This window comes from Antechinus flavipes, chromosome 5, assembly GCF_016432865.1.
Source record: "Antechinus flavipes isolate AdamAnt ecotype Samford, QLD, Australia chromosome 5, AdamAnt_v2, whole genome shotgun sequence".
NCBI lineage: Eukaryota > Metazoa > Chordata > Mammalia > Dasyuromorphia > Dasyuridae > Antechinus > Antechinus flavipes.
The window spans coordinates 292,042,134-292,066,779 of record NC_067402.1 but is presented as its reverse complement, the minus strand read 5'-3'; the positions used below and the strand labels follow the sequence as shown (position 1 = coordinate 292,066,779).

Here is a 24,646-nt window from a genome sequence, read left to right as displayed (position 1 = left end):
GGTTATAGAGGGTTGTCCAAGGCATCTTAACCAATCATGGCATGTGTAGAATTCGGGTCATGGGGGGTCATTACTGGAAGGGAATGGAATGAGGGAGCACAGATTTCATCAAGAGACCCAGGGAATCATGAAGAGATCACAAAGGAGTCATGGAAATACATATTACAATGCCATGGGCCCCATTCATGCAAACTTTGAATCTTTTGGGTCTGGGCCGGCTGCCAGGGTGAGCTTTTCTTGTGGATTCAGGGATAAGTCATGCACCCATCTTCTATTCACTCCTTCTCACCAAGGCACCATTTTTCTATAGAGACACTGCACTTGGACACATTCTTTAACCAACTAATTTTTTGGATTTTCCCTTAAGATGAATATCACCAGTCTGAGATTTTCCAGGTTTTTGCTACTAGGTCAAAGGGTGGATATTAAAGGTGATCTTGCTGCTGGCTTACAATCTTCTCTTCTCCTCTATGGAATCCCTTGCCCATTTATATGGATGCTCCTTGAAAACCCTAGTCTTTCAGTTCCTTAATCTCCTTAACCCCCGTGACTTGTAACTTATTTATGTTTACACATAGCTGATTGCATCCTTGATTGCTCACATCATAAGTGTTCTGCTTCTATTATTGAGAATTCTTGGGACTTCTGGGTCATGTGGTTAATCAGACGGAGGACTACCCTTTCTCTTATCTCCCTGATCTCTTAAATTTCTCAAAAAAGTTATATGTCAAACATAAAGTAACGTCAGCTGTTTCCGTAAAATAGGATACCTAGGATTCAAAAGAAGGTTAAAAAAACCCAGCTCATGAACTGATGTCTACCCTGATCTCATCCAGGACTGTTCTCTCACTTCCTACTAAGCTTTAAGCAGCAGTGAGACTACACTACCCAATTCCAGGATCTAAACACAAAGCCTTTCAAAAAAACCTGACCCTGTACCCTGGTTTCCTTCCCCTTATCAGTGTTATGGAGATTTCAGCTGCAGACTGACAATCATTGATGCAGCAGTGTTCCAGGACAGAATTTTCTGGGGTCACAGAGTCAGCACCATGATGGACAATGATCTATTTTGTAAAAAAGGAAAAGAAAGAAAAGGGAAGGATGAATACCTGGCTTTGAAATAAAACTCAACATCCTACCCCACTCCATCTTTCCTCTCTAGCCAGAAAACCATAAATTGCCCAGTGTGGGAGGATGAGATGTTTTGAAAACCAGACCCCAAAGAAATCACAGTTAGAGGGGAGGAGTTAAAAAGTGAGAAAGAGGGGAAAATAAGAGGGAAAATCAGAATTGTCAAAGACCTCACAAAGACAAAAACTCAAAAGACCTTGAATATGTCCAGATATATCAACAAGGAAAATATTAACTACTGAAAGAAATAGGCTTTCCAGGTTTCATGAATGAGGTTAGGCATTTATGAATACATATTGTCAAAAAGAGAAAGATGATCTGACATTTCAGAGACAGATAATCTACCTTGGGGAATCTGAGGAGAAGATGTAATCACAATATACTGTTGTGATCTTTATAAATAAGTGATTTTTAAAAAGGTAATAATTACCAAAACAGAATTCGTGGTCTACACAGCCAAAATAATGAGCAGAGCAGAAAAACTCGAATCTGAAATGGCAAATGATCGCAAAGAAACAAAAAAGGAGTAGATTGGAAATGCAAATATGCAGATACAAAATGACAACTTAGAAGAAGAGAAGGAAAAAAAATTGTAAGAAAATATATTCACCGTGCAAGCAAAACATACTGATTTCAAAGACAGGCTACAGAGAGACAACTTAAAGATCATAGGCTTCCCAGAAAAAAACATGACAGTACAAAACTCAACACCATCATATAGAACAATAGAAGACAATTGTGTAGAACTTCTGGACATAAAAAAAAACCCTAAATATTAGTTAAAAAGAAATCACAGATTGGCATCAGGAAAACAAAAGACTGCAAACTCCAAATCACATAATGATTAAATTTAATAATTTAATTCAAAAAAAATTCACGCAATCAGGAGAAAGACATTCAAATATAAAGGAAAGGAAATTTTCTGATTCAAGACTTTTTTGCATCTACAGAGAAAATAGGAAAGAATAAAATAATTTTTCTGAAGAGCAATGGAGTGCAGGATGCAGAACTGGACGACATCCTAAAAATAGGAACTTAAACTAAACATAAATGAAAAAAGATGGACATTCAATAAGAGACAGTTGAAATAGTCTTAGGAAAAAAAAAAAAAACCTGAGATCTGAAGCATTTCTTTTCTTCTTGAATATCCCAGACAATAGAAATGCAGAAGAGATGAATAAATGTAGCTGCCAAGGACAACAAGCAGAGAGACCAGAAAGAGGCTCCTTTCTAGATGTATGCAAGGAGACTGTGATGAAAGCAGAAGTCAGGTGGGGAGCTAGCAGTGAAGAACAACTGGGCATTATAGACAGAACTTTGCAATACCCTGTCTGAGTGAATTAATGTTTTGGGAAATTACATCATAAAATTTCAATTCACTTCAATTCAATAAACATTAAGTGCCCACTATGTTAAGTGCTGGGGATACAACTAAGAAAAATGAAGGCCCTGCCCTTAAGGAGCTTATAGTCTAATGAGGAAGCCAACACATAGAAAGAAAATGGAAAGTGGGAGTTGCACATCAGCCGATACACAGTGAAGGGACATCATGTTCTGTGGAGTTCAAACCAAATAGAAATACAGATGAATAGTGGAGAGTGATATGGAAAGTTCAGATTTTCCCTTCTGTAAAGGAAAGCTTTGAGAAAAAGTGAATGAAAGGGGCAAAAGAGGGGGAAGCAAGGGGATAGAGGTAAATGTGTAATACACATGAGTCAGATTGAGGGTTAACAATGAGGCAGTTCCTGTAGGATCTGGAAGAGAATAATATACAGCGGAGTGATGACTCAAGGTGGCCAGACTAAAAAGAGGAGGGGAAGGAGGGAGGTACAAGGGAGGAAAAAGGCCTCTCTTGTAAAGGGAAGAAATCCCACAATGAATGCTTCTGTGGATGGAGATGTCTTCTGAAGGGAGATGGACATCTAGTGCTGAGTATGATTTGTCATACCTTGGATGGGAAGAGTTGAAACTCTTAGGGCCAACTAGTACATGGAATAATAGAGGTATGGTAAATGGAGTAACTAAGAGGTGCTACTCAGAGATGTATATGCATGTAGAGAGGTTCCTACCATTGGGCAATACCTTTTCTGTCAGTAGCAGGAATTGGCTTGGATCTGGGAATGAGACACAAGAGAAAAGAGCAAGATCTACAAGATAGCAACAGAAACTGCCTAATGAGGAGCATTTTATTTCCAAGAGGAATATAGAGAATAGATAATTATACGGGTCATGAATTGATGAATGAAGGTCTGGAGTAGTCAGTAAGAGAAAATGGGTAATGAAGAGAGTAAAAGAAACCCTTTCTAGAAAGGGGTACAACAATGAAAACTTTAACATTAATTAATAGGACTAGTTGAAGGGAAGAAGGAAGAGGGAGAATCTATTTAACTGGAGAATCTAGATAAGGAAATAAAAGGTAGCTAAAGCAAAAACTCAAAGGGAAAGGGGTAAATTATGGGAGGAAGGGTTTGAGGAGAAAGGGAAAGAGAGACATTGAGAATAGGGCCACTTTAAAAAAGAATAAGTTGAAGTGACTAAAGTAAAAGTCATATTGCTTTTACAACAGAAGAGGGAAAATCATAATTTGAAAGAAAAACTCAAATGTTAGAGAAAATGGAGAAAAATATACACAATTCTCATTATTTTAAATAGGAATGGATTAAATCTAATAAAAGAGTGACAGATTGAATAAGAAAACAAAATCCTACAATCTGTTGCTTTATAAGATCACATTTAAAAATTGAAGACATATACCAAATAAAAAAGAGGGAGCATGGAAAACATTTACAATTCATCAAATGAATAAAAAACTCTGGAGTCACAATTGGTGGACAAAGCAAAAACAAACATGAAACATTCACAAAAGGATAAAGAAGGAAACTACATCATTTTAAAAAGAACCAGAGATAGCACACCTATATCAGTAATTAACTTTAATTTTCTAACTGCCTTAATGTATAAATTCATAAAGAAGACATTAATTGAACTTACAAGAAGACGTAAACAGTAACACAAAAGTGACAGAAGACTTCAATATTCCTCACTCCATTTTGGATAAATCTAACACCAAAAAAATGGAAAGTGTGGAACTGAACAAATTGCTAGAGAAACCTGTGTCTCTAGTTTATGGCAGCATCTAAATACAACAACAAAATAAAATACATATTTCTCTACATCACATGAAACTTTAAAAAATTTGAATAGTATTTAATTTTTTCCAAATACATGTACAGATAATTTTTAAAAAAGTGTTTTATTTACAAAACATAGGCATGGATGATTTTTCAACATTGATCCTTGCAAAACTTTCTGTTCCAAATTTTTCCCTCCTTCCTCCTCTCCTAGATGTCAGATAGTTCAATGCATGTTAAATATGTTAAAGTACACGTTAAATCCAATATATGTATACTTATTTATACTATTGTCTTGCTGCACAAGAAAAATCGGGTTTGGAAAGAAAAAAAAAAAACCTGAGAAGGAAAACAAAGTGCAAACAAACATCAATAGAAAGCATGAAAATGCTATGTTGTGGTCCATGCTCAGTTCTCACAGGCCTTTCACATATACACAGGGTGTATATGGCTTTCTTCATCACTGAACAATTGGAACTGGTTTGAATCATCTCTTTGTTGAAGAGAGCCACGTTCATCAGAACTGATTGTCATATAGTTTTGTTGTTGCTGTGTATAATGATCTTTGGGTTCTGCTTATTTCACTTAGCATCAGTTCATGTAAGTCTCTCCAGGCCTCTCTGAAGTCATCCTGTTGGTTGTTTCTTACAGAACAATAATATTCCATCACATTCATATCCCGTAATTTATTCAACCATTTTCCAATTGATGGGCATCTCTTCATGTTCAGTTTCTAGCCACCACAAAAAGGGCTGCCACAAACATTTTTGGTACATGTGTGTCCCTTTCCCTTCCTTAAGATCTCTTTGCGATATAAGCCCAGAAGAAACACTGCTGGGCCAAAGGGTATGCACAGTTTGATAATTTTTTGAGTATAGTTCCAAATTGCTCTCCAGAATGGTTGGATCTGTTCACAGTTCCATCAACAATGTATCAGTGTCCCACTTTTTCCACATCCCCTCCAACATTCATCATTATCTTTTCCTGTCATCTTAGCCAATTTGAGAGGTGTGTAGTGGTATCTCAGAATTGTCTTAATTTGCATTTCTCTGATCAATAGTGATATATGGAGCACCTTTTCATATGACCAGAAACAGTTTCAATTTTTTCAGCTGAAAATTGCCTGTTCATATCCTTTGACCATTTATCAATTGGAGAATGGCTTGAATTCTTATAAATTTGAATTAATTTTCTATGTATTTTAGAAATGAGGTCTTTATCAGAACCTTTGAATGTAAAAATGTTTTCCCAGTTTATTGCTTCCCTTCTAATCTTGTCTGCATTAGTTTTGTTTGTACAGAAAATTTTTAACTCAATATAATCAAAATTTATCTATTTTGTGATCAATAATGATCTCTAGTTCTTCTTTGAGCACAAATTCCTTCCTCCTCCACAGATCTGAGAGGTAAACTATCCTATGTTCTTCTAATTTGTTTGTAATATCATTATTTATGTCTAGATAATGAACCCATTTAGACCTTATCTTGGTATGCGGTGTTAGGGGTGGGTTGAGATAGTTTTTAACATTCATTTTTGTAAAACTTTGTGTTCCAAATTTTCCTCTCTCCCCTATCTCCTCCTACCCAAGACAGAAAACAATCTGATATAAGTTAAATATGTGCAACTCTTTTAAACATATTTCCATATTTGTCATGTTGTACAAGAAAAATCAGATCAAAAGGGGAAAAAAACACAAGAGAAACAAACAACAAAAGTGAAAATACTATGCTTCAATTCACATTCAATTTTCACAATTCTCTCTCTGGATATGGGTGGCTCTTTCCATCCCAAGTCTGTTGCCTTGAATCACTACATTATTGAAAAGAGAAAGTGCATCGTGCTTGGTCATCACATAATGTTGAGTTAACATTATACCATGTTCTTTTGGTTCTGCTCATTTCACTCAGCATCAGTTCTTTTTAGGCTTTTCTGAAATCAGTCTGTTCATCATTTCTTATAGAACATTAATATTCTATTACATTCATATACCATAAATTATTCAGCCATTCTACAACTGATGGGCATCCACTCAATTTCCAGATCCTTGCCACTACAAAAAAAGAGCTGTAAAAAACACAAATAAGTCCTTTTCACTTTTATAATCTCTTTGAGATACAGATCTAGTAGAGACTCTATTAGGTAGAGACACTGCAGAATCAGAGGGTATGCACAGTTTTACAATCCTTTGAGCATACTTCCAAATTGCTCTCCAAAATGGTTGAATCATTTCACAACTCCACCAACAATACATTAGTGTCTCAAGTTTCCCACATTCCCTCCAACATTTATTACTATTCTTTCCATCTTAGACAATCTGAGAGGTGTGAAATGATACCTCAGATTTGTCTTAATTTGCATTTCTTTAATCAATAGTGAGTTAGAGCATTTTTCATATGACAAAAAATGCCTTTAACTTCTTCATCTGAAAATTGTCTATTCACATCCTTTGCTGATTTATCAATTGGGGAATAGCTTGTATTCTTATAAAATTGAGTCAATTTTCTATATATTTTAAAAATGAAGCTTTTATCAGAAACACAGGTTGTAAATTGTTTTTTAAGAGAACAAGGAATAGCTTATCTCTCAGATTTATGGAGAAGAGAAGAATGTATGGCCAAAGAAGAACTAGAGAACATTATGAAATACAAAATGGATAATTTTGATTACATTAAGTTAAAAAGTTTTTGCATAAGCAAAAAGTAGCTAAGATTAGAAGAGAAGCAGAAAGCTGGGGAATTTTTTTTTATATCACGTGTAACTTTCACAAAAAATTGACTATGTATTGGGCACAGAAATATTGCAAACAAATTTAAAAAGACAAATAGTTTAATACATCTTTTATAGACCACAATGCAATAAAATAATTATTTGTCCAGGGTCCAGAAACAGAAGACAAATACCCAAATAGAGATTTAACAATGAACTATTAAATAGTGAGTTAAAGAACAAGTCATAGAAATAATGACTATCTGAAGGAAAAGGATAATGATAAAACAACATGCTAAAATTTCTAGGATGTCACTAAAGCTTTTTTTTTCCCCCAAGGAAAAACAATATCCATGTAGACATGAACTAACAAAATAGAAAAACAGAGCATTAGTCAATTAAATATACATTAAAAAATTTGAAAGCCAACAAATAAGCATACTTAAACAAAAAGGAAAAGATTTTTAAAAATTAGAGAGGAAATAGACAAATTGAAAACCAAAAAATATAGAAATGGCAAAATTAAAAGCTATTTCTTTAAAAAAAATAATAAGATAACCTTAAGCTAATCTGCTTAAAAAAGAAGGGGGCAAAAAATCAAATTAATAAAATAGCAAATAAGTAAGATGAAATCAAATTAAGATGAGATGAAATGAAAAAAAGAATAATTAGATCATATTATGCACAGTAATATGCACAGAATACAAAATAAATAGGGGAATGCATTCAAAAATAGAAAATACTCAAACTATCAGAAGGCCAAGTAGAGATTTTAAATAACCTAGTATGAGAAAATAAAATAATCTAGCTGCAAAAGGATTACCAAAGGGGAGGGGTGGGGAAACCAAACTACTGTTCCTAATGGATTCATGGGAGAATTCTTACAAACTTCTAAAGAACAATTAGTACTAATGATTCACAAATTCTTCTCAAGATTCAGAAAGAAAGCATCTTATAGAATTTTTTGTGAGATAAATATAGTTCTTATACCTAAAGTAGAAAAGGATTAAACATAGAAGGAAAACTATAGGCCAATTTCATCATCAAATGTTTACTCAAAATTTTAAAATAATATTTTATAAAACATACTATAGTGATTTATCCAAGAAATTTCATTATGACCTAGTGGGATATATATAGTAGGTATGTATGTATGGTTTAACATTAGGAAAAGATTCAATATAATTAATCATATTAAAACCCAAAACATCCAAAACCAACATGATCATCTTAATCGATGCAGAAAAGGCTTTTGATAAAGTGCATTCCTCTTTTATGCTAAAAACTTTATAAAATATAGACATAGAAGAGATTCTTTTTTTAATATCACAAAAAACCACCCATCTAAAACCAAAAGCAAGCATCATGTCTAATGAGACTACATTAGAACCTTTACAAGTGTGAAGCAAGATACTCACTTTCTTCTCTATTTTTTATAATTCTGGAAATGCTAGCAACAGAAACAAAACAAGAGAAAGATATGAACAGTGTAAAGATAGATTAAGTGGAAATAAAACTCTCTATTTGCTGATGTTATGAAGGCTCACTTGGAAAACAATAGAGAAAATAGCAAAAATTTAATAATCGCTTCAGCAAAGTTGCAGACTATAAAACAAACTCTCAAAAATGAACTCATTCCTATATAACAATAAAAAAAACCCAGGAAGCAAAAAGAGAGAAAAATCCCACTCCAAATTCCATATCCAAAATTCCTCTTCAGAATTCATAAAATATTTGGGGATAAAACTTCTCAAACACACACACACACACACACACACACACACACACTATTTGTATGAGTTCAATTATAAAGTACTCTTCAAAGAAATAAAGAACAACTTGAATAGCTGAGGAATATTTAGTGCTCATGACTAGGCCATGCCAATATAGATAAAATGACAATACTGCTAAAGTTAGTCTATAGCTTTAATGCCATATTAATCAAATGACTTAGAGGATACTTTGTAGAACTTGATAAAATCATAAAATTCATATGAAAAAATTCTATAATAACAAAATGATGCAAAGGAGAAAGGATCAAGAGGGAAGAGTAGTACTAGAACTCTAATTTTGTTAGAAGTCATCGTCAAAACCATCTGGTATTGGTTAAATAATATATAGATATATGGAGCAGAGAAGACACAGAGACAATAGAACTCAAAAACTCAAAAACAATATAGCAGTACTCTGAGTAAGCCAGTGCTCAATAAAGTGGAAAACATAAATTGCAGGTATATGATCTATTTATCTTCTAATATTTTTTATAGACTCATCTTTAAGATCAAAGTCTGATGTCCATTTAGAGTACATTGTGGATTATCTATAAGATGTTAGCTTAAGCCTAACTTCTCTGTCTGACTAGCTTTTCAGTTTTCCTAGCAGTTTTTTAAAATCAAATAAGGAGTTTTTTTCTCAAGCAATTTATGTTTTCCACTTTTAACATGACTTTTCATCCACCTCTTTATGAAGAGGGGTATCACACAGGTATCACACGCTGCATAAGTTTTTGGACCTTTTCCAATGCTTTCACCAGTTGCACTGTTTTTGTTTTTTCCTCTTTAAAAAAATATTATTTGTCATATGGGCTGGAAAGGAGAGGGGAAAAGACTATTATAACTGTGATGATGTTAGAAATAGAAGATAATAAAATCTTATTTTAAGAAAAAGAGCATCGGAATTCCTTCATCCACTCACCATCTCCCATCACTCTTATATTTCCCTATTCTTTAATCCGCTTAAACTTAAAAAAACAATAACAATTATCTCTAGTTCTTTCAGCCCTCAGTGCTCTTTCAGGCCATTATCCCTTCTGCTGATTAGTCCTTCCTCTCCTATCAGCTTATTTTACAGTCTACTTTGTCTATATTCCATATGCACTTATTTACATGTTATTTTCCTCATTAGAATGTACACACTCTGAGGACAGGCATTTTTTGCCTTTCTGTGTATCTCAAGCGGCTACTACAGTGACTGTCACATATTGCCATGCTGAATCCTGTAAAGCCATGTTTATGATCTCTTATAGTAGTATCCTGATTTAACTGTACTAAAAGGTACAAGGTTAGGTTTATATAGCTTCTCCTTAATGAAGCCATGCTGATTTCATCCTTAGTGATCGCTGCTTCTCTTTATAAATATTCTTAAAGTATCCTTTTAATAATATATTCAAGACTTCTAGAAATTAAAGTCCAGTTTTCTGGCCTCTAGATTCTAAAGACTCCATTCTTTACTCATCAGCAATGACTGACTCATGCACCTTTCTCTTACATATTTCTAAACATTTTGAGATGTCCATTTTGAGCCCCTACTCTACCCCTAATGAGAAAGAAATAAGGTTTACTCAAATTTTCTTTTAGATCACACATCTTTAAACATAGATGTGACTGAGAGATGCAGAAAAGAGAATATTCTCTGATGTCTATTCCTCCTTGATTGGAAAAAAAAGAGGTAGCAGAGCTAGACATGTCTCTAAAGGCTTTTATTAAATATGATATGCTAAATGTATGTTTTTAAATCATAAAAAATTCTGTCATATTTCACCCCAGAGATTCATTTTGTCAATGATATATTAAGCATCAGCCTCAAGGGAAGCACGCGCGCGCACACACACACACACACACACACATACACATACACAGACACATGACCACTCAGAGAAGCATTTACATAAGGCCCTCACCAACATTTCTGAGGATGTTCAATGCAGAGCCCAAATAGAAGAAAAATGATTCTCTACAGGTGATGTTTATTCAAATTCTTCTATTTATAGACTTGTGATATTCCTGGTTTAAGGAAGGGACAATATCTTTTCAAAACATAAATCACAAGATTCTACCAATATTCAGAGAATCCCTATGTACAGCAAACTCTCTGTGTGGCAAGTGCCATCCTTCTATCTGTAGCATGGGTATATCACTATGTGGCTTAAAGAAAGTCAGAATAGACACGTCTAGTTTCTTTTTTCCCCACCCTTCTCTCAAAGGAGACTTTCATTCCTTCCAAGAGAGAAAGGCAGAGGGTTGGAGCTAGAGGCAGTCACTTTGCTTTCTTCAGAAGAAGAGTGGTACCAAACTAGAAGTACATTTGCTCCCTTAAATATTATTTGTCTGGGGGAAATGATTCAGCTCCATCTATATTCTGATCATTTTGTCATTTTATGGGGGATGGAGGACTCCAAGCTCTTTATTCACGTCTTTACCCTTTTCTCACTAAATGGGACTTTCATAATGAACACAAACAGAGAATAGCAAAAAACTCACTTATCCAAATCATAGAAAAAGTACGCATAAGAGAATACATATCAGATGATACAGAGTGATGGAGTTCTTCCATTGAGTGTGAGATTAACCCAGTTCACTCAAGAGAAGAATCCTAGATCTCAAGTGGAAACTCCCTGAAGTCTTTAATAGCAGACTGGGGATGGGGACATGATGGAGATTTCCTGCTACTCATCACATATTTTCCTCAAGTCTTTTCTCTCTTCAGCAACCAGAAGTGGGGTTAGTCTTTTCTATTTTTCCTCTTGAAACTGGAAGCCAGAAGTGCCTGAAATGCCTCAAAGGCTTGAAAAGAGTCCCACAGAAAACTGGATAAGAACTGAAGCTCTTTCACTCTCACAAACTTTACCTCGACGAGGGCAAGGCACTTATCTCCACCAGTAAGGAGAGAGTTTCATACCAATGGACCTTGGGACAGGATTGCACATGAATTTCTTTGATGTCGACCAGAGAATACATAAATTCAAAGCAAAAGATAGTCTAAAAGTAGCATAGCAAAACATGCAAAAAGATTTCCTTCCAATTACATGGAGTACAACTCCATTATTATTGGCTTATTATTGCCTACCATATCTGCTATTCACTGAGAGTATCCTTAAAAGGTACGAATGTGACTGGGGAACATAGAAAGGTTCCCCAGAAATATACATGGCCAGACAATCGTCTGGGAAAGGTGTCTGGGAAAATTTCTGCCTCAGTGCTGTAGAGAACAGCCAATGCTGATTTTTTCACTGATACTGATTCCTTTTGTAGTTCTATCTCTCTGCCACAATGTATTCCTTTGCTTAATTCTCCTTGTATCTAGATGATACCTGTGTTTGCTACTGTTTCTTCGGGCTTACTTAGCTTCTGCTAAGCTGTTCTCTGCTCCCATCTATTGGTCTTAAGCTATTCTTCTATAATTATCATCTACTGCTCTCTTCTACCACCTGCTGGACTGCAGCTGCTAGGAGGCCTTTTCCTGAGGGGAAAAAGCTAAAGTAATTAAATCCTAGTAAAAGCCAGGAGAAGCCCTCAGGCTTCTTTTTATGCAACTTTTTTTTTTCCTTCTTCTCCCTAGCCTGAGGTTTCCAGATCCCAATCTTCTATCTGATTTAGGGTTAGAAAATTCCTTTCACACTGTCAAAACTTGACATTATTAGATTTCCTTCTTTTTGCATCCTGCATCTGGAGAACTTCAGTTAGTACTGGAAAAAAAAAATTATAGAATTTGGATGACACATTTATTTTCAACCCTAATAGTACCTTGATTCCTATGCAAATCAACAAAGGTCTAGATGGAACTAGTGGAATCCTGACTCAAAACCTTCTGACCCAGTTCTCATGTGCTACCTGCATGCCTTCTCAGTAGCAGGCAATTAGCTGGTTTCTCTAGATATATCACATTATTATTTAATCAATAAAGATTTATTAAATGCCTACTGCACGCCATTATCTGTACTAGAGATACCAAGACTTCCAAGTAAGAGTCCACTCCTCTCCCCCTCCCCCAGTGAACATCAGTCTTATAAGGCACATAACTAGAGCCTTTTCTACCAGGTTATTACTTCAGCTGGATAGGTAGCCCGAAGAGTTATTTTACCAACAGATGTGTCTTAGACATATCAGTCAGAAGAACAATGAAATAAGTCCAGAATACCATGATAGTAGATTGCTCCATATCCTGGGAAATTGCCTTTTGGTTTTAAATATATTTTTTAACAATACTTTTATTTTTATACAATTTCCCTTACTATCTCTTTCTTTACCCCTCTCAGGGAACCTATATATAGCAAAGATTACCAAAAAAGATAGACGAAGGGGGGAATTCTGCAAAACCAATTATACATTAAAATATCTGAAAATAATGTTTCACAATTATGGATTCATTCACTTTCTTCCCCCTGCCCTCAATTCTGTGTTTTTCTAATTTTTTGAAACAGACTGTTCATAGTAATCCATTTTCAACTATTTTGTAGTTTTTTCTACTTCCATTGCTATAGTCACTATATATGTTGTTTTTCTGGCTCTGTTTACTTCATTCTGCATCACCATGTAAATTTTTCCATGTGTAAGATAATGTGTGTATATGTGTGTGTATACTGTGTTTTGCCCATGTAGGTTGTATGTGCCCATCTATATGTGATTTACAGGGTGGCAAGATTAGACATCTCTAGAATCTCTTCCATTTTTCTCCAAAGGAGAGGAGACTTTGATTTCTCCCAAGGGATGAAGCAGGAGGCTGGGGCTAGAGGCTAAACATTCTGCTTTCCTCAAAGAGAGGGTATATTGAACTAGAATTATACCTGTTTTCTCTCTTAAATGTTAATCTTGGGGAAATAATTTTTAGACTCAGGCTATGCTCCTGATCACTCCCTTAATGGGTAAGAAAATTCACTAAAGCTTCTGTCTTAATTACTCTGCTACCAAATGATAGTTTCACAATGAACATCCTAGCAAATAACAAATAAACCCATTTATCCAAGCCACAGCAAAGTAGAAATTAGAATACATAGGAGAATATTTACCAGACAATACAGGGTGAATGAGCTCTCCCAGTGGGAGTGAGAAAACTCTGTTCAACTATGAGACAGATTCTCAGATCACCCCCAAGAGGAAATACCCTGAAATCTCTAGTGTAGTGAGCTGGAAATAAGGACATGATAAAGGTTTTCTATTATATATTAGTTGCTTCCTGGAGACTTTCTTCAGAATGCAAAATGGTATGTTCTTTTTCTCAAAGCAGGAAGCCAAAAAACTGGAATTTTTCTTCAGGTTACTCAAGATACTCCATAATTTTCCTATTAGCTGATTCATAAAGAACAATAATATTCCATAACATTCATGTACTACAGTTTGTTCATCTATTCCTCATTCAATAGGGGGATTTTATTTCAAGTTCTTTGGTACATACAAGAAGTGCTGCTATAACTATTTTGGAGTATATGTTGGGGCTTTCTTCTTAATAAATTTAGCAATGGAATCTCAAGGTCAAGGGCATAGGCCTTTTAGGGAATGGGGATAAGCATTAATTTAGGGCCTACTATTTGCCAGGCACTGTGTTAAGCTTTACAAATATTACCTTACAGTTTTTAATCACTTTATTAGCTAATTCCCAATTGCTTTCAAAATTTATTAGAATAATTTCCAGCTGTAACAACAATGTGTTCAGGACTTTCAATGATATCAAAATGTCATAAAGGACTTTGCTGGATCCTCATATTTTCCTACTGATGCCCCATACCTATAAAGTCTCTAATTCAAGTTATAAGGTGACACTATATACAGGACAGCTACAGCATATCTCAGGTTTGAATCTCCAATTGTCTCTTGGACATCTCCAACTGGATGTCCTGCAGGCATCTCAAACTTAGAAGATCCAAAACAGAAAGAATCACTTTTCCCTCAAACCTATCACTTTGGCAAGTTGTTTTATTTCTGATATTCTGCTTAAGACAATTGCCTCCCTTGGACACACATTGCTTCTTATATGGTTGGTTACAAACGTTTTCTGCCTCATTTTTCTCCTTCAAGTCTCTTTCCACTCCAGTCTATTCTTCACTCAACTGCTGACTGACTACTACTACTACTACTACTACTACTACTACTACTACTACTACTACTATAAGTATTACTACTACTCCTTTTTCTCCTTCTTCTTTTCCTTCCCTTTCTCCTCCTTCTTCTTCTTGCTATAAGTTGGGGGCTTTCGTGGAGCAATGTCTTGCTACAAGACATTGGAACTTCCTCAAAGACACTATCTTTCACTTCCAGGTCTTTGCATTGGCTGCCCTCATGCCGTCCTTTTATCTCTATCTTTTGTTTCTCCTGCTTCAGTGCTGAACTCAACTCTCATCTTCTGCAGGAGATCCTCCCCAGCTATGTCTACCATTCCCCCCAGTTGCTAGTTCCTTCTCCTCTGAGATGACATTTCATCCACTGTATGTATGTATGTATGTATGTATGTATGTATACATATAGGCAGTTAGGTGGTGTCATGGATAGCATGCACTGGGCCTGAAGTCAGGAAGATGTGAGTTCAAATCCAGCTCAAGACACTTCCTAGCTGTGTGACTCTGGGCAAGTCACTTAACTCTATTTGTCTCAGTTTCCTCCTCTCTAAAATGAGCTGGAGAAGGAAAAGGCAGATCACTCTAGTATCTTCCTAAGAAAACCCTAAATAGGCTCAACAGAGTTGGATGTGATTGAAACAACCAAACAACAAATGTATGTATATACCTATTTGCCTCTTCTCCGCATCCAAAAAATGTATTTTTTAAAGCTAGGGATGGCTTTTGTCTTCCTTTGCATCCTTCAATACTTGGCAAGAGCCTGGCACATTGAATGAAGGCTTAATAGATGTTTATTGACTGTCCAACCAATACTGACTTGTACGTGAGAAGTGCTCAAAAAGTCTCTCATCAAAGACTTGGATGATAAGGAAGGGGGGGGGGTTGGGTTGGTTATGTAGTGGAGAGAAGAGAGCAAATGGTTAAGGCCCTGGTACCTATGTGAAATGGAAAACATCAGAGGTGGATTGCCTGTGGAGGATTTACTGAGTCATTTACATGGCTTAGAGGGATATGGCTGGATGAACAAACTAGTTTGGGTTCATATTTATTCTGGTGGAAAAATTCCCCCTATGTTATCATAAGTCCATTGAAATGTTAAGAAGGCCAATGAAGTCACCATAACTCGAGCTTTGGTTTGTGTCAGTATTGAGTAGGCAGATGGAGTCCTGCTGATTTGATCTTTGTTTTAAAGTCTATATAAATTTTAATTTTGTTTTTGTCAATAAGAGATGTTTTAGGTCTTTCTTAGAAACTGCCTCCCAGGAAATCTTTCAAGGTATTGTCTGAGTGCAGTCCTGTTTAGTAGAAAGGACCAGGTGCTGTCAAATCAAATACTTATTTTAATTTTCTGTTCACAGTACCCAAGAGCAGAGAGTGTTCTGGGATAACCACCACCAATTCTCTCTGGCTTTCTGCCCACTCTGGCTGCTTCTATCTGTATGGTTCCATCCTTTTGTGGATAATGAGGCTTGTTTCACTAGAATTACAGGATTTTTGTGAAATGGGGTTACCCGTCCTTTCCCTCTTAACTTCCCCATATTCTCTTCCTTAAGTCTCTCACTTCTAAAATATATCATATAAATCTTTAATCAAAATATTAGGGATGAATAAAATAGATAGTATTAATTCACCCACTGCAACAAATAGTACTGAACAAACAATTCTTTCAAAAGGGCAATTAAATCTCTTCATGGCCTAAAGGGATATCATCTCTTCATCCTCTCATTCTGAAGTTCACACAGCTTCAAGGGAGCTTTATTGGCACATGAAACAGACTAAGATTTTCTGGGGGCTTTCGTGGAGTATTTCTTCTCTTGGTGTGTGATGTCTACCAGGAGGCTCCAGGGAGGCCCCTAATCCCTAGAATGGGATGGAACATAAGTAGAAAGTGCAGAGGAAGATGGGCACAGGACTAGGGCAGAATCAAGGGCAGGATGAGGTGGGAGAGATCCAAGAAGAGAAACAGGACAGAACAAATCAGGGACAGAATAGGAGCTAGTAGAAAGTGGGGAGAGGACATTTATTATTCCTGACTCTATATTTCAAGGATTAGACTCATTCTGTGAGATTTCCCCCTAAGGTACTTTCTCTCACTTCTGTGTCTTCTATATAGCTTGTGTTGCCACATCAGTCCCATCAGATGACTCTCCTTCTGACTCACTAGTATCAATTGTAACTGGTTTTAAACTGTAACCCAAAAGCCTCTTACCCAGGATTTTATTATTGCATTAGAGTTATTTTCTCTTCAGTATTTTTCCATTCTGTCCAGTAACCTGAGAGCAGAAAGACAGAAATTCCTCCAACCCTTTAACTTCTCTCTGATCAAAGAATTGGGCTGGACAAGAGTCTGATGTGTAGAATTGTGGGGCTGCCCAGTGAAGCCAGAGTCTCTCCTCAGTTGTCCAGAAGCCTTTCATGTCTGATGCCATCTTCCTTGCTGACCTCACAATTCTTGGTTGTTCTTTGCCTTGGTCTTACAGCATACATTTCTATAAAAATGGGATCATGGAGAATGTAAAGAACTTTAAAGCATCCTAGAGTGATGAAAGGTTGAGGGTCCCAGAGGCTGGCCAAAGATCTGGTTTTGGGGGCCACGGGAAGTAAAAGATTTTGAAGTGAGGGTGGGAATCAATGGGACTGGGACTTTGCTGACAAATCTGATCAGAACCCTCTGGCCACAGCTTTAGAGCCAGCAAGTATTCTACAGGAAGCAGAGGTGAAAATCATTAATTTGGAAATATGCAACGGGACTGACTGGTACCATGGATTCATTCATTCCACCAACCTGTGTGCCGGCTACCCAGAGGGTAAAATAGACACTTGCCAGGTAACATCCCTTCCTGGGGTCCTCAAATGCTTCCATCCCTTAGCCCACCCAATCAAAACCCTGAGATCCCACTTTCAAGCTAAAACCTTTCTGCCTAAGTCAAAAACTAATTTTACCCAATGAGTCACTTATCTAATCATTTATATAGCTCTCTGGGAGGGTTGTTGGGAGAGTTGCTCTGTATACCCCTTCTTTCATGAAGAATAACTAGTATCTATAGACTTTATTTTTCTCCATAAATTCCCACAGACATCTTTCCCTAGACCCAAGAGGTGGGGCCTTCTAGGTCCTTTATTCTATGTTCAGTGCCTTCCTATGACATGTAGATCACTTCCTGAATGCCTTGGGAACTCTCCAATACCAAATTAACACCCAGGATCTTGCTCATAAGTGCGTGTGTGTGTGTGTGTGTGTGTGTGTGTGTGTGTGTGTGTGTGTCCCGAGAGGTCAGTGTCCTGATAATTCATGGCACATGTATCTTGACGGAGCAGTGATTGTGTTTCTAAGATCATGTGAATGCATGTTCTTGGAGGACAGTGACCTTGTGAGCTGAGAGGATCGTGTGCATGTTAGGGAGGGAGCAGGAACCAGGGGTCCCTGCAACAAGGATTGTAACAGTGTTTTCCTTCTGTGCAGGGGGACAGTGGTGGGCCACTCATGTGCAAGGACAAAGGCACTAACACGTTTGTGGTGACTGGCATCACCAGCTGGGGCACAGGTTGTGCCCGGGCAAAACGACCAGGGGTCTACACTTCCACAGGGGATTTTCTGGAATGGATCGTATCCAAGATTGGAGTTGATGCAATGCGTGATGACATGCCTTCAACAGTCAAGAAACCAATATTAATGCCAATTAGAGGGAGATCAAGGGGAAGGGTAGCTCCAGAGAGTAGGACTTCTTCCATTCAAGCAAAACAGGGCATCCCCAAAGGTAAATGGGGCTCCTTCTTCCCCTGATCTTTCTCCACCTGTCCCTCATCCCCAAGGGAGAAGAGTTGTGGCCCTACTACAGAAATGAGTTTCCAACCTATCTTTTCCATCCAGACACATTTCTAGTGGGCATGCTTAAGGATTCTCAGTCTTTCAGTTTCCAACCTCATTGGTTCTATTTCTTTAGCTGAAGTAGGAAGAGACAAATCCGGTCCACTGTCCAATATGCTTTGTCATTTTCCCTTAATGGCTACTATTGGACCTAATTTTTGTTTATAAATGGACATCCTTTTCTCTAATCACATCAGATCGTGGAAGAGAAAGAAGAATAAGTTGTCTGGCCATGGCTTGCCAAAGCTCTATTGCTCCTCCAAACCATAACCCTTTGTCCCACTTCTATTTTTTGATCCTTTGACAAATTTCCCCTATGGAGTTCCTATGCTCATCCTTTTCTTGACTAAGCCAGCTGGACCTTGAAGGCCAATTTATTGCTCAGGTCTGAGCTCAGTCAAGGAACATACTACCACATTCACTGCTAATAGTTCAAATCAGGTTTATCGGGCAAAAGATAGATGCAGGAATACAGACTGATTTTGCTACTCTGTTGTCTCCAGAGCCTTAGATTCTACAACTCTGGAATAAGGTAGGGGCATAGATGGGGCTTTTTGTCAACTGGAGGCTACCGAGGCTCTCTGTTAGACAGTGCTCTTAGTTGAAGGTGAGTATGGGCTTTTAATACAATAATCTTCCTGAATCAGTACAAATGCATCAGTTCACATCAAGAAAGGATCCCAGAGGAAAGCAGAATTGCAGCATGAATAAATACTGGGGCTTGACAAATCATGGTTGGAAGGTGGGATTGGGGATTACTATTAGATATAGTTTGTATAAACTCAAAAGCAGGGTTAGGGTAAAGTGCAAACCAATTTAAAGTCACGCTACAACTCTAGGGACAAATTGAAAGTTGACAAAGTTTATAGGATTGTTGAACTTCCAATCTGCCCAGACTCAGTTCACTCACTGTTAGGAGCTGAGATAACAAGAAGATGCTTTTGTAAATAGCCTAGAAGAAAGATGTGTCAAATAATACTAATATGATTAACAGTTTTTTTTCAAAAACTCATTTCAAAAAATGATAGAAAAAGCTAGAATATGATCTACTGAAGTTAGGAGATATAGGACATCATCCCAAATCCTTTTCTCCCAGCAAAGTTAAGTATTCTTTTTAAAGGAAAAGGAAGTGAAAAGCATAAATAAACTGAGAAATTTGTGCCAGTAAAAAATCAGTCTTAAAGCAGTATCTGACAAAACTGAGAAGGGAACAAGAGATACTTTACAACTATGATTAGCAAATACTCTTAAGGCAATCACCACAGGGAATTAAAAAAATACAATGTTTTGATTATAATTGAATAATTCAGATGGGCTGCTGGGAAGAAGAGCGATTTAGGGCAAAACCTAGTTATCTGTAGTTGGTAAAACTAATTCTGGGTGGTATAGTATGAGAATGAAAGCAAATGATATCAGGGAAAATGAGAAGAAGGTAATTTCAAAGGCTTGTTGCTATCTCATGGTGAGGAACAAAGGAATAGTGGTAATAACTAATGAAAAGTTAAAGCCTTTTTTATTCCCCCCCCCCAAATCTGAGTTAATATTATACAGGTACCATGTCTATTGTTTTGTGAATGTGCATGTTAGGCTTCGAAAAGGGTTTGTAATTTAGAGAAAAACTATGCATAAAATACAATCCTTTCATTTTAAAGATGAAATGAGGTCCACCAATAGAAAGTGACTTGGTTAGGGTCTCATAGAGGGAGTAATTGCCGAATGAGGTTACAACTCAAATCCTGTGACTTCAACTTTATTTTTTTAAAGCCTTTTATTTTCAAAACATAAATGAATAATTTGTCAACATTAACCCTTGTGAAAGCTTGTGTTCCAATACCTCCCCCACTCCTTCTCCTAGATGGCAAGTAATCCAACATATGTTCAACATGATAGAAATTGTGACTTCAACTTTAATACTTTTCAGTCTTTATTTTAAACTATATTATGCTGTTACCATTTATGAATATAAGGAATATAAGAATACAATAGATTGTATTTCTCTTTTTTGACAAAATGAATAATTTGACAAAGCAGAAGATAATTCATTCCATTATCTTAAATATATATGGATGGAATTAACTTATTAGAAGAAAAAGGCCACTTGAATGGATGAAAACAACCCAACACTATATTGCCCATAGGAAACACACCTAATGCAAAAATATGCTTATGGGTTTGAGAGGATGTATTGTATATCAACATTTCCAGATAACTCAGAACCATAATCATGGCACCAGACAGAACTGAATCCAAAATAGAAAGCATTAAAAGAGAAAAAAGCAAAAGTGCCCATTCAAGTGAAAGAATAGCATTGAAGAGATAACCTACTGTGGTGCTAAGTTCACTAAACATAGAGTATTTATTTGGATCCTGGATCTGGTACTTGTTTTCAATAGGACTTTGGTATCCTTGGTTATCTCTTGGCCTTAGTATTCTTCCTTTCCCACCTCCCCCCGAGGCAATTGGGGTTAAATGACTTGCCCAGGGTTATACATCTAAGAAGTGTTAAGTGTCTCAGGTCATATTTGAACTCGGGTACTTCTGACTTCAGGGCTGGTACTCTATCCACTGTGCCACCTAGCTGCTCTGGGCTTAGTATTCTTATCTATGGTGTGAAGGGAGTGGATTAGATGCTCCCTAAGTTTCCTTTCAGTTCTGAGTCTTACTAAAAATGTGTACATCTAAATTTATAAGGGGAAAATATTGTTAAAAATAATTAGGAAATTATCAGATTTTAAAACCTCACTAATAGAATATGAGAAATTAAATAAAGTTACAGAATTCAGAGATCTGAGGAAATTGGATTTGACAATATGTGGAGAACACAATGGGAAAAACAATGTATAAAAAAATTCCCACCAAAGGATCACAAAAATTGGTTGTATTCTATGGCACTGAGAAATTAAAGTTTAAAAAGGCAGAAATGTTAGCACTACATTTTCAGATAAGAATGCAATGAAATAAAAATAGTACTTAAAGAAAATAAGTAAAAATAGGGCCTCCGTGGAGAGACTTGGTAAGTGAATTTTTTGAATAATGCTTGGATTAAAAGATGAAATAAGAGAAACAATGAAAATTATATGTAATGGTGACATAAATACAACTTATCAAAATTTATAGATGTCACTACAGTGATACTGAGAAGCAAATTTATGTCCCAGAATGCTTATATTAAGAAAAATATATAAAATGAATAGATTAATATGCTAGAAGAAAAGACAAAAACAAAGTATCATAGGATGTAGGAGGAAGTCCAAAATAAAAGAATGACTGAGTTAAAGAGAAGTAGAAGCCTTTTAAAAAGATCAATAAAAATGACTGATTTCTAACAAATTTAGCCAAAGGAGAAAGTAAAATTCAATGATAGAAATGAGAAAGGGGAATCATAAAGAATAAGATAATTTTTAGAAACCAATATGCTACTGTGGACTAACAAATGGGAATTTTAAAAATAAGTATTAAAGTCTAGATAATTTGTATAATTTGAAAAACTAATAGTCGAAATAAGCCAGTCACAGAATGATCAACTTAATAGGGCATTAATGAATTATTTTCTAAAAAGGTATGAGGACCAGGTAGATTCAGAAATGAATTCTATCAAACATTCAAAGAACAAATGATTCTTATATACATTTTTCAAAGATGGAAAAAGACAACAGCATTCTACTTTTTTTTTCTGGGAGGCACAAATAGTCTCAATCCCCAAACCTGGTATAGATAAAGCAGAGAAAGAATAAGAGTCCAATATAACTAATGGTTTGAAGAGGGAACTACATCTATGACTTCGTTGGAAAAATGAACTCCCAAATGTAACTCTATAATTATATGTAGATCAGCACCAGCTTGTTATAGTGTAGTCTTGAAGAATTGCCATTATTAAGGTGTACCTGTACAAAAATACAAAATAAAACAGTGGCAAATAGAATAGAGTAATATGCATAGCTATTATATGTAGGATTTATTCCAAGAATCCAAAAATGAGTAAAAAGGATTGCTCATTATTAGGAAAATGATCAGTTTAATTAATGAATCTTCAAAGATCCATGATTTTATGGGCAAATATTTCCTTTATTGAAGAGAAACACAACTTTTCTACTACTCATATTTTTGTTACCAGAATTTATTGCCCTGTGGCAAACCCAGTATATAAGTCCCTCTGAGATTAATGAGGCTAGTCATCAGAATGTAGGTCAGATCTATGCTCAAGGCTCTTCTGGCATCCTGGAGCTGTTGGGGCTGTTGGCATTTTTGAGAGTCCAGGATTACCCCCATACCATGAACAGGCACCTGAGTGTATCCTCCTTGTGAAGCCATTCTCCAACTCACTTGAATCCAGATTCTGGGTTCCCAGAGGGTGGTTGGCTACATTAGTTTCAGGGTTCCAGGTAGTGAACTTTAAAGGATGGGTTTGTAGTAGTATTGTCATAAGCCCCTACTGATGTGTTTCCCACTGATGATCAGTCAGTGGAATGGTTCAACTTTTTAGTAAAAGTATTTACTAAGATAAGATTATTAATTACAAAAACATTCCACCTCTAAAGAATAGGTTAAACTCTCACAAAAGATCAATGCAGAACAAAGCATAAAATGATGAGGCACTCATAGATGATATCGCAAAGAGATAGCTCACAGCTCAGGTTTACTGGAAACCCCATCCTGAGTCTTCATGGAGTTCTAAGGTATAATTTTCTTCTGTGATCTGAAGTCAGTCCATCTGTAGAGTTCATAGACTATATTTCTCTTCTTCCTGAGTGTTACTTCCTGAAGCTTTTTTTAAAGGTAAGATTGGGAGTTGATAAGAGACATCTAGAATGACTAGTGAATACACACATTATCTCCACCACACTAAGCATCAAAGAACTTATGCTAATAGCATCATACATTCTCATCTCCTTTCTGATTGCTACATGGTAAAAATAACCAAGTAGCTTATTTCTGGGGTAAAGGCCTAATATCTCTTCCACCCCAGTCTTCAGGGTCACTGACATCCAACCTGCAGTCCTGGTAAGTCTGGCTTGTACCCTGTTGAAGTATTGTGATATCAGGATCAGAAAAAGTCTAGGATAGAGCCTTAGGGGACCAGATTATAAGATGGCACTGATCATGTCATTGCTACATGCCTTTTTTTGGAGACATTTGGGGTTAAGTGATTTGCTGAAGGTCACACAGCTAATATATGAAGTTTTTGAGGTCATATTTGAATTCGTCATCCTGACCAGGGCTGGTGCTTTATCCACCATTACATCTAATTGCCCCTATGTGCTTTGTTTTTATATCAATAGTTTGGTAACCCTATCTCCCTTGACTCAATGCATGAAAATAAAAATCTTAAAAAGCATATGACAAAGAGACATTGATAAAACACATCCACACATATATGCAATTTCTGGTTTTCTGGAAGGGCTGCTAGCTCTTAAAGCACATTTACAGTATTTTTAGTACCTTCCTGAGACTTGATGTAAGTTCAATTCATTGTAAATTCAATTTGTTATCTGGGTACCACCCAATGGGTGACATAGAATTAAAATGGCACATAGAAGTGTTTTATCCAGCCTTAGATTCAATACAAGGTGTCAACCACGTGCAGGCATACTGTATCCCAAATAAAAAAGAGGTCAAAGGAATTTATTCATCCTTCCATAGGGGTAAGGGAAGACTTTTCTATTGAGAAAAATGAACAAAATCAGGCTCATAGCTTCCCATGGGGGCCCTGGTGTGTACCTGCTAAATGTAATCCAGAAGCAGATTAAACATGGAGGATGCTGTGTTGACTTAGCCTTAAGGACTGCAGCTTGCAGGAAGTGCTATAAATTTTCCCCAACATTGGAAGTATTAAGGAGCAGCCACAGAAAGAAGTTATTCAGGGGAGCAGGGCTGTACTCTGGGAGGGAGACTACTTCATCCTGCTAAGATAACTCAAGGACTATAAACTGTCATGACATGGACACAAGTTGAGAGGCTCTCAGAGATCTGGGAGGAAAGTTC

General features: G+C 36.4%; 1 protein-coding gene across 1 annotated transcript in view; it reads left to right on the top strand.

Annotated features, from left to right (window-relative positions):
• LOC127538776 (acrosin-like) overlaps positions 1-20,677 on the top strand; it is a 25,053-nt gene extending 4,376 nt beyond the window's left edge. Inside the window, exons 4-5 of the mRNA XM_051962518.1 lie at positions 17,478-17,623; positions 18,260-20,677. Of these exons, the coding sequence (XP_051818478.1) occupies positions 17,478-17,623; positions 18,260-18,580 (467 nt within the window). The 3' untranslated portion in view covers positions 18,581-20,677. The remainder of the gene's footprint in view (positions 1-17,477; positions 17,624-18,259) is intronic.
• Positions 20,678-24,646: the final 3,969 nt, after the last annotated feature.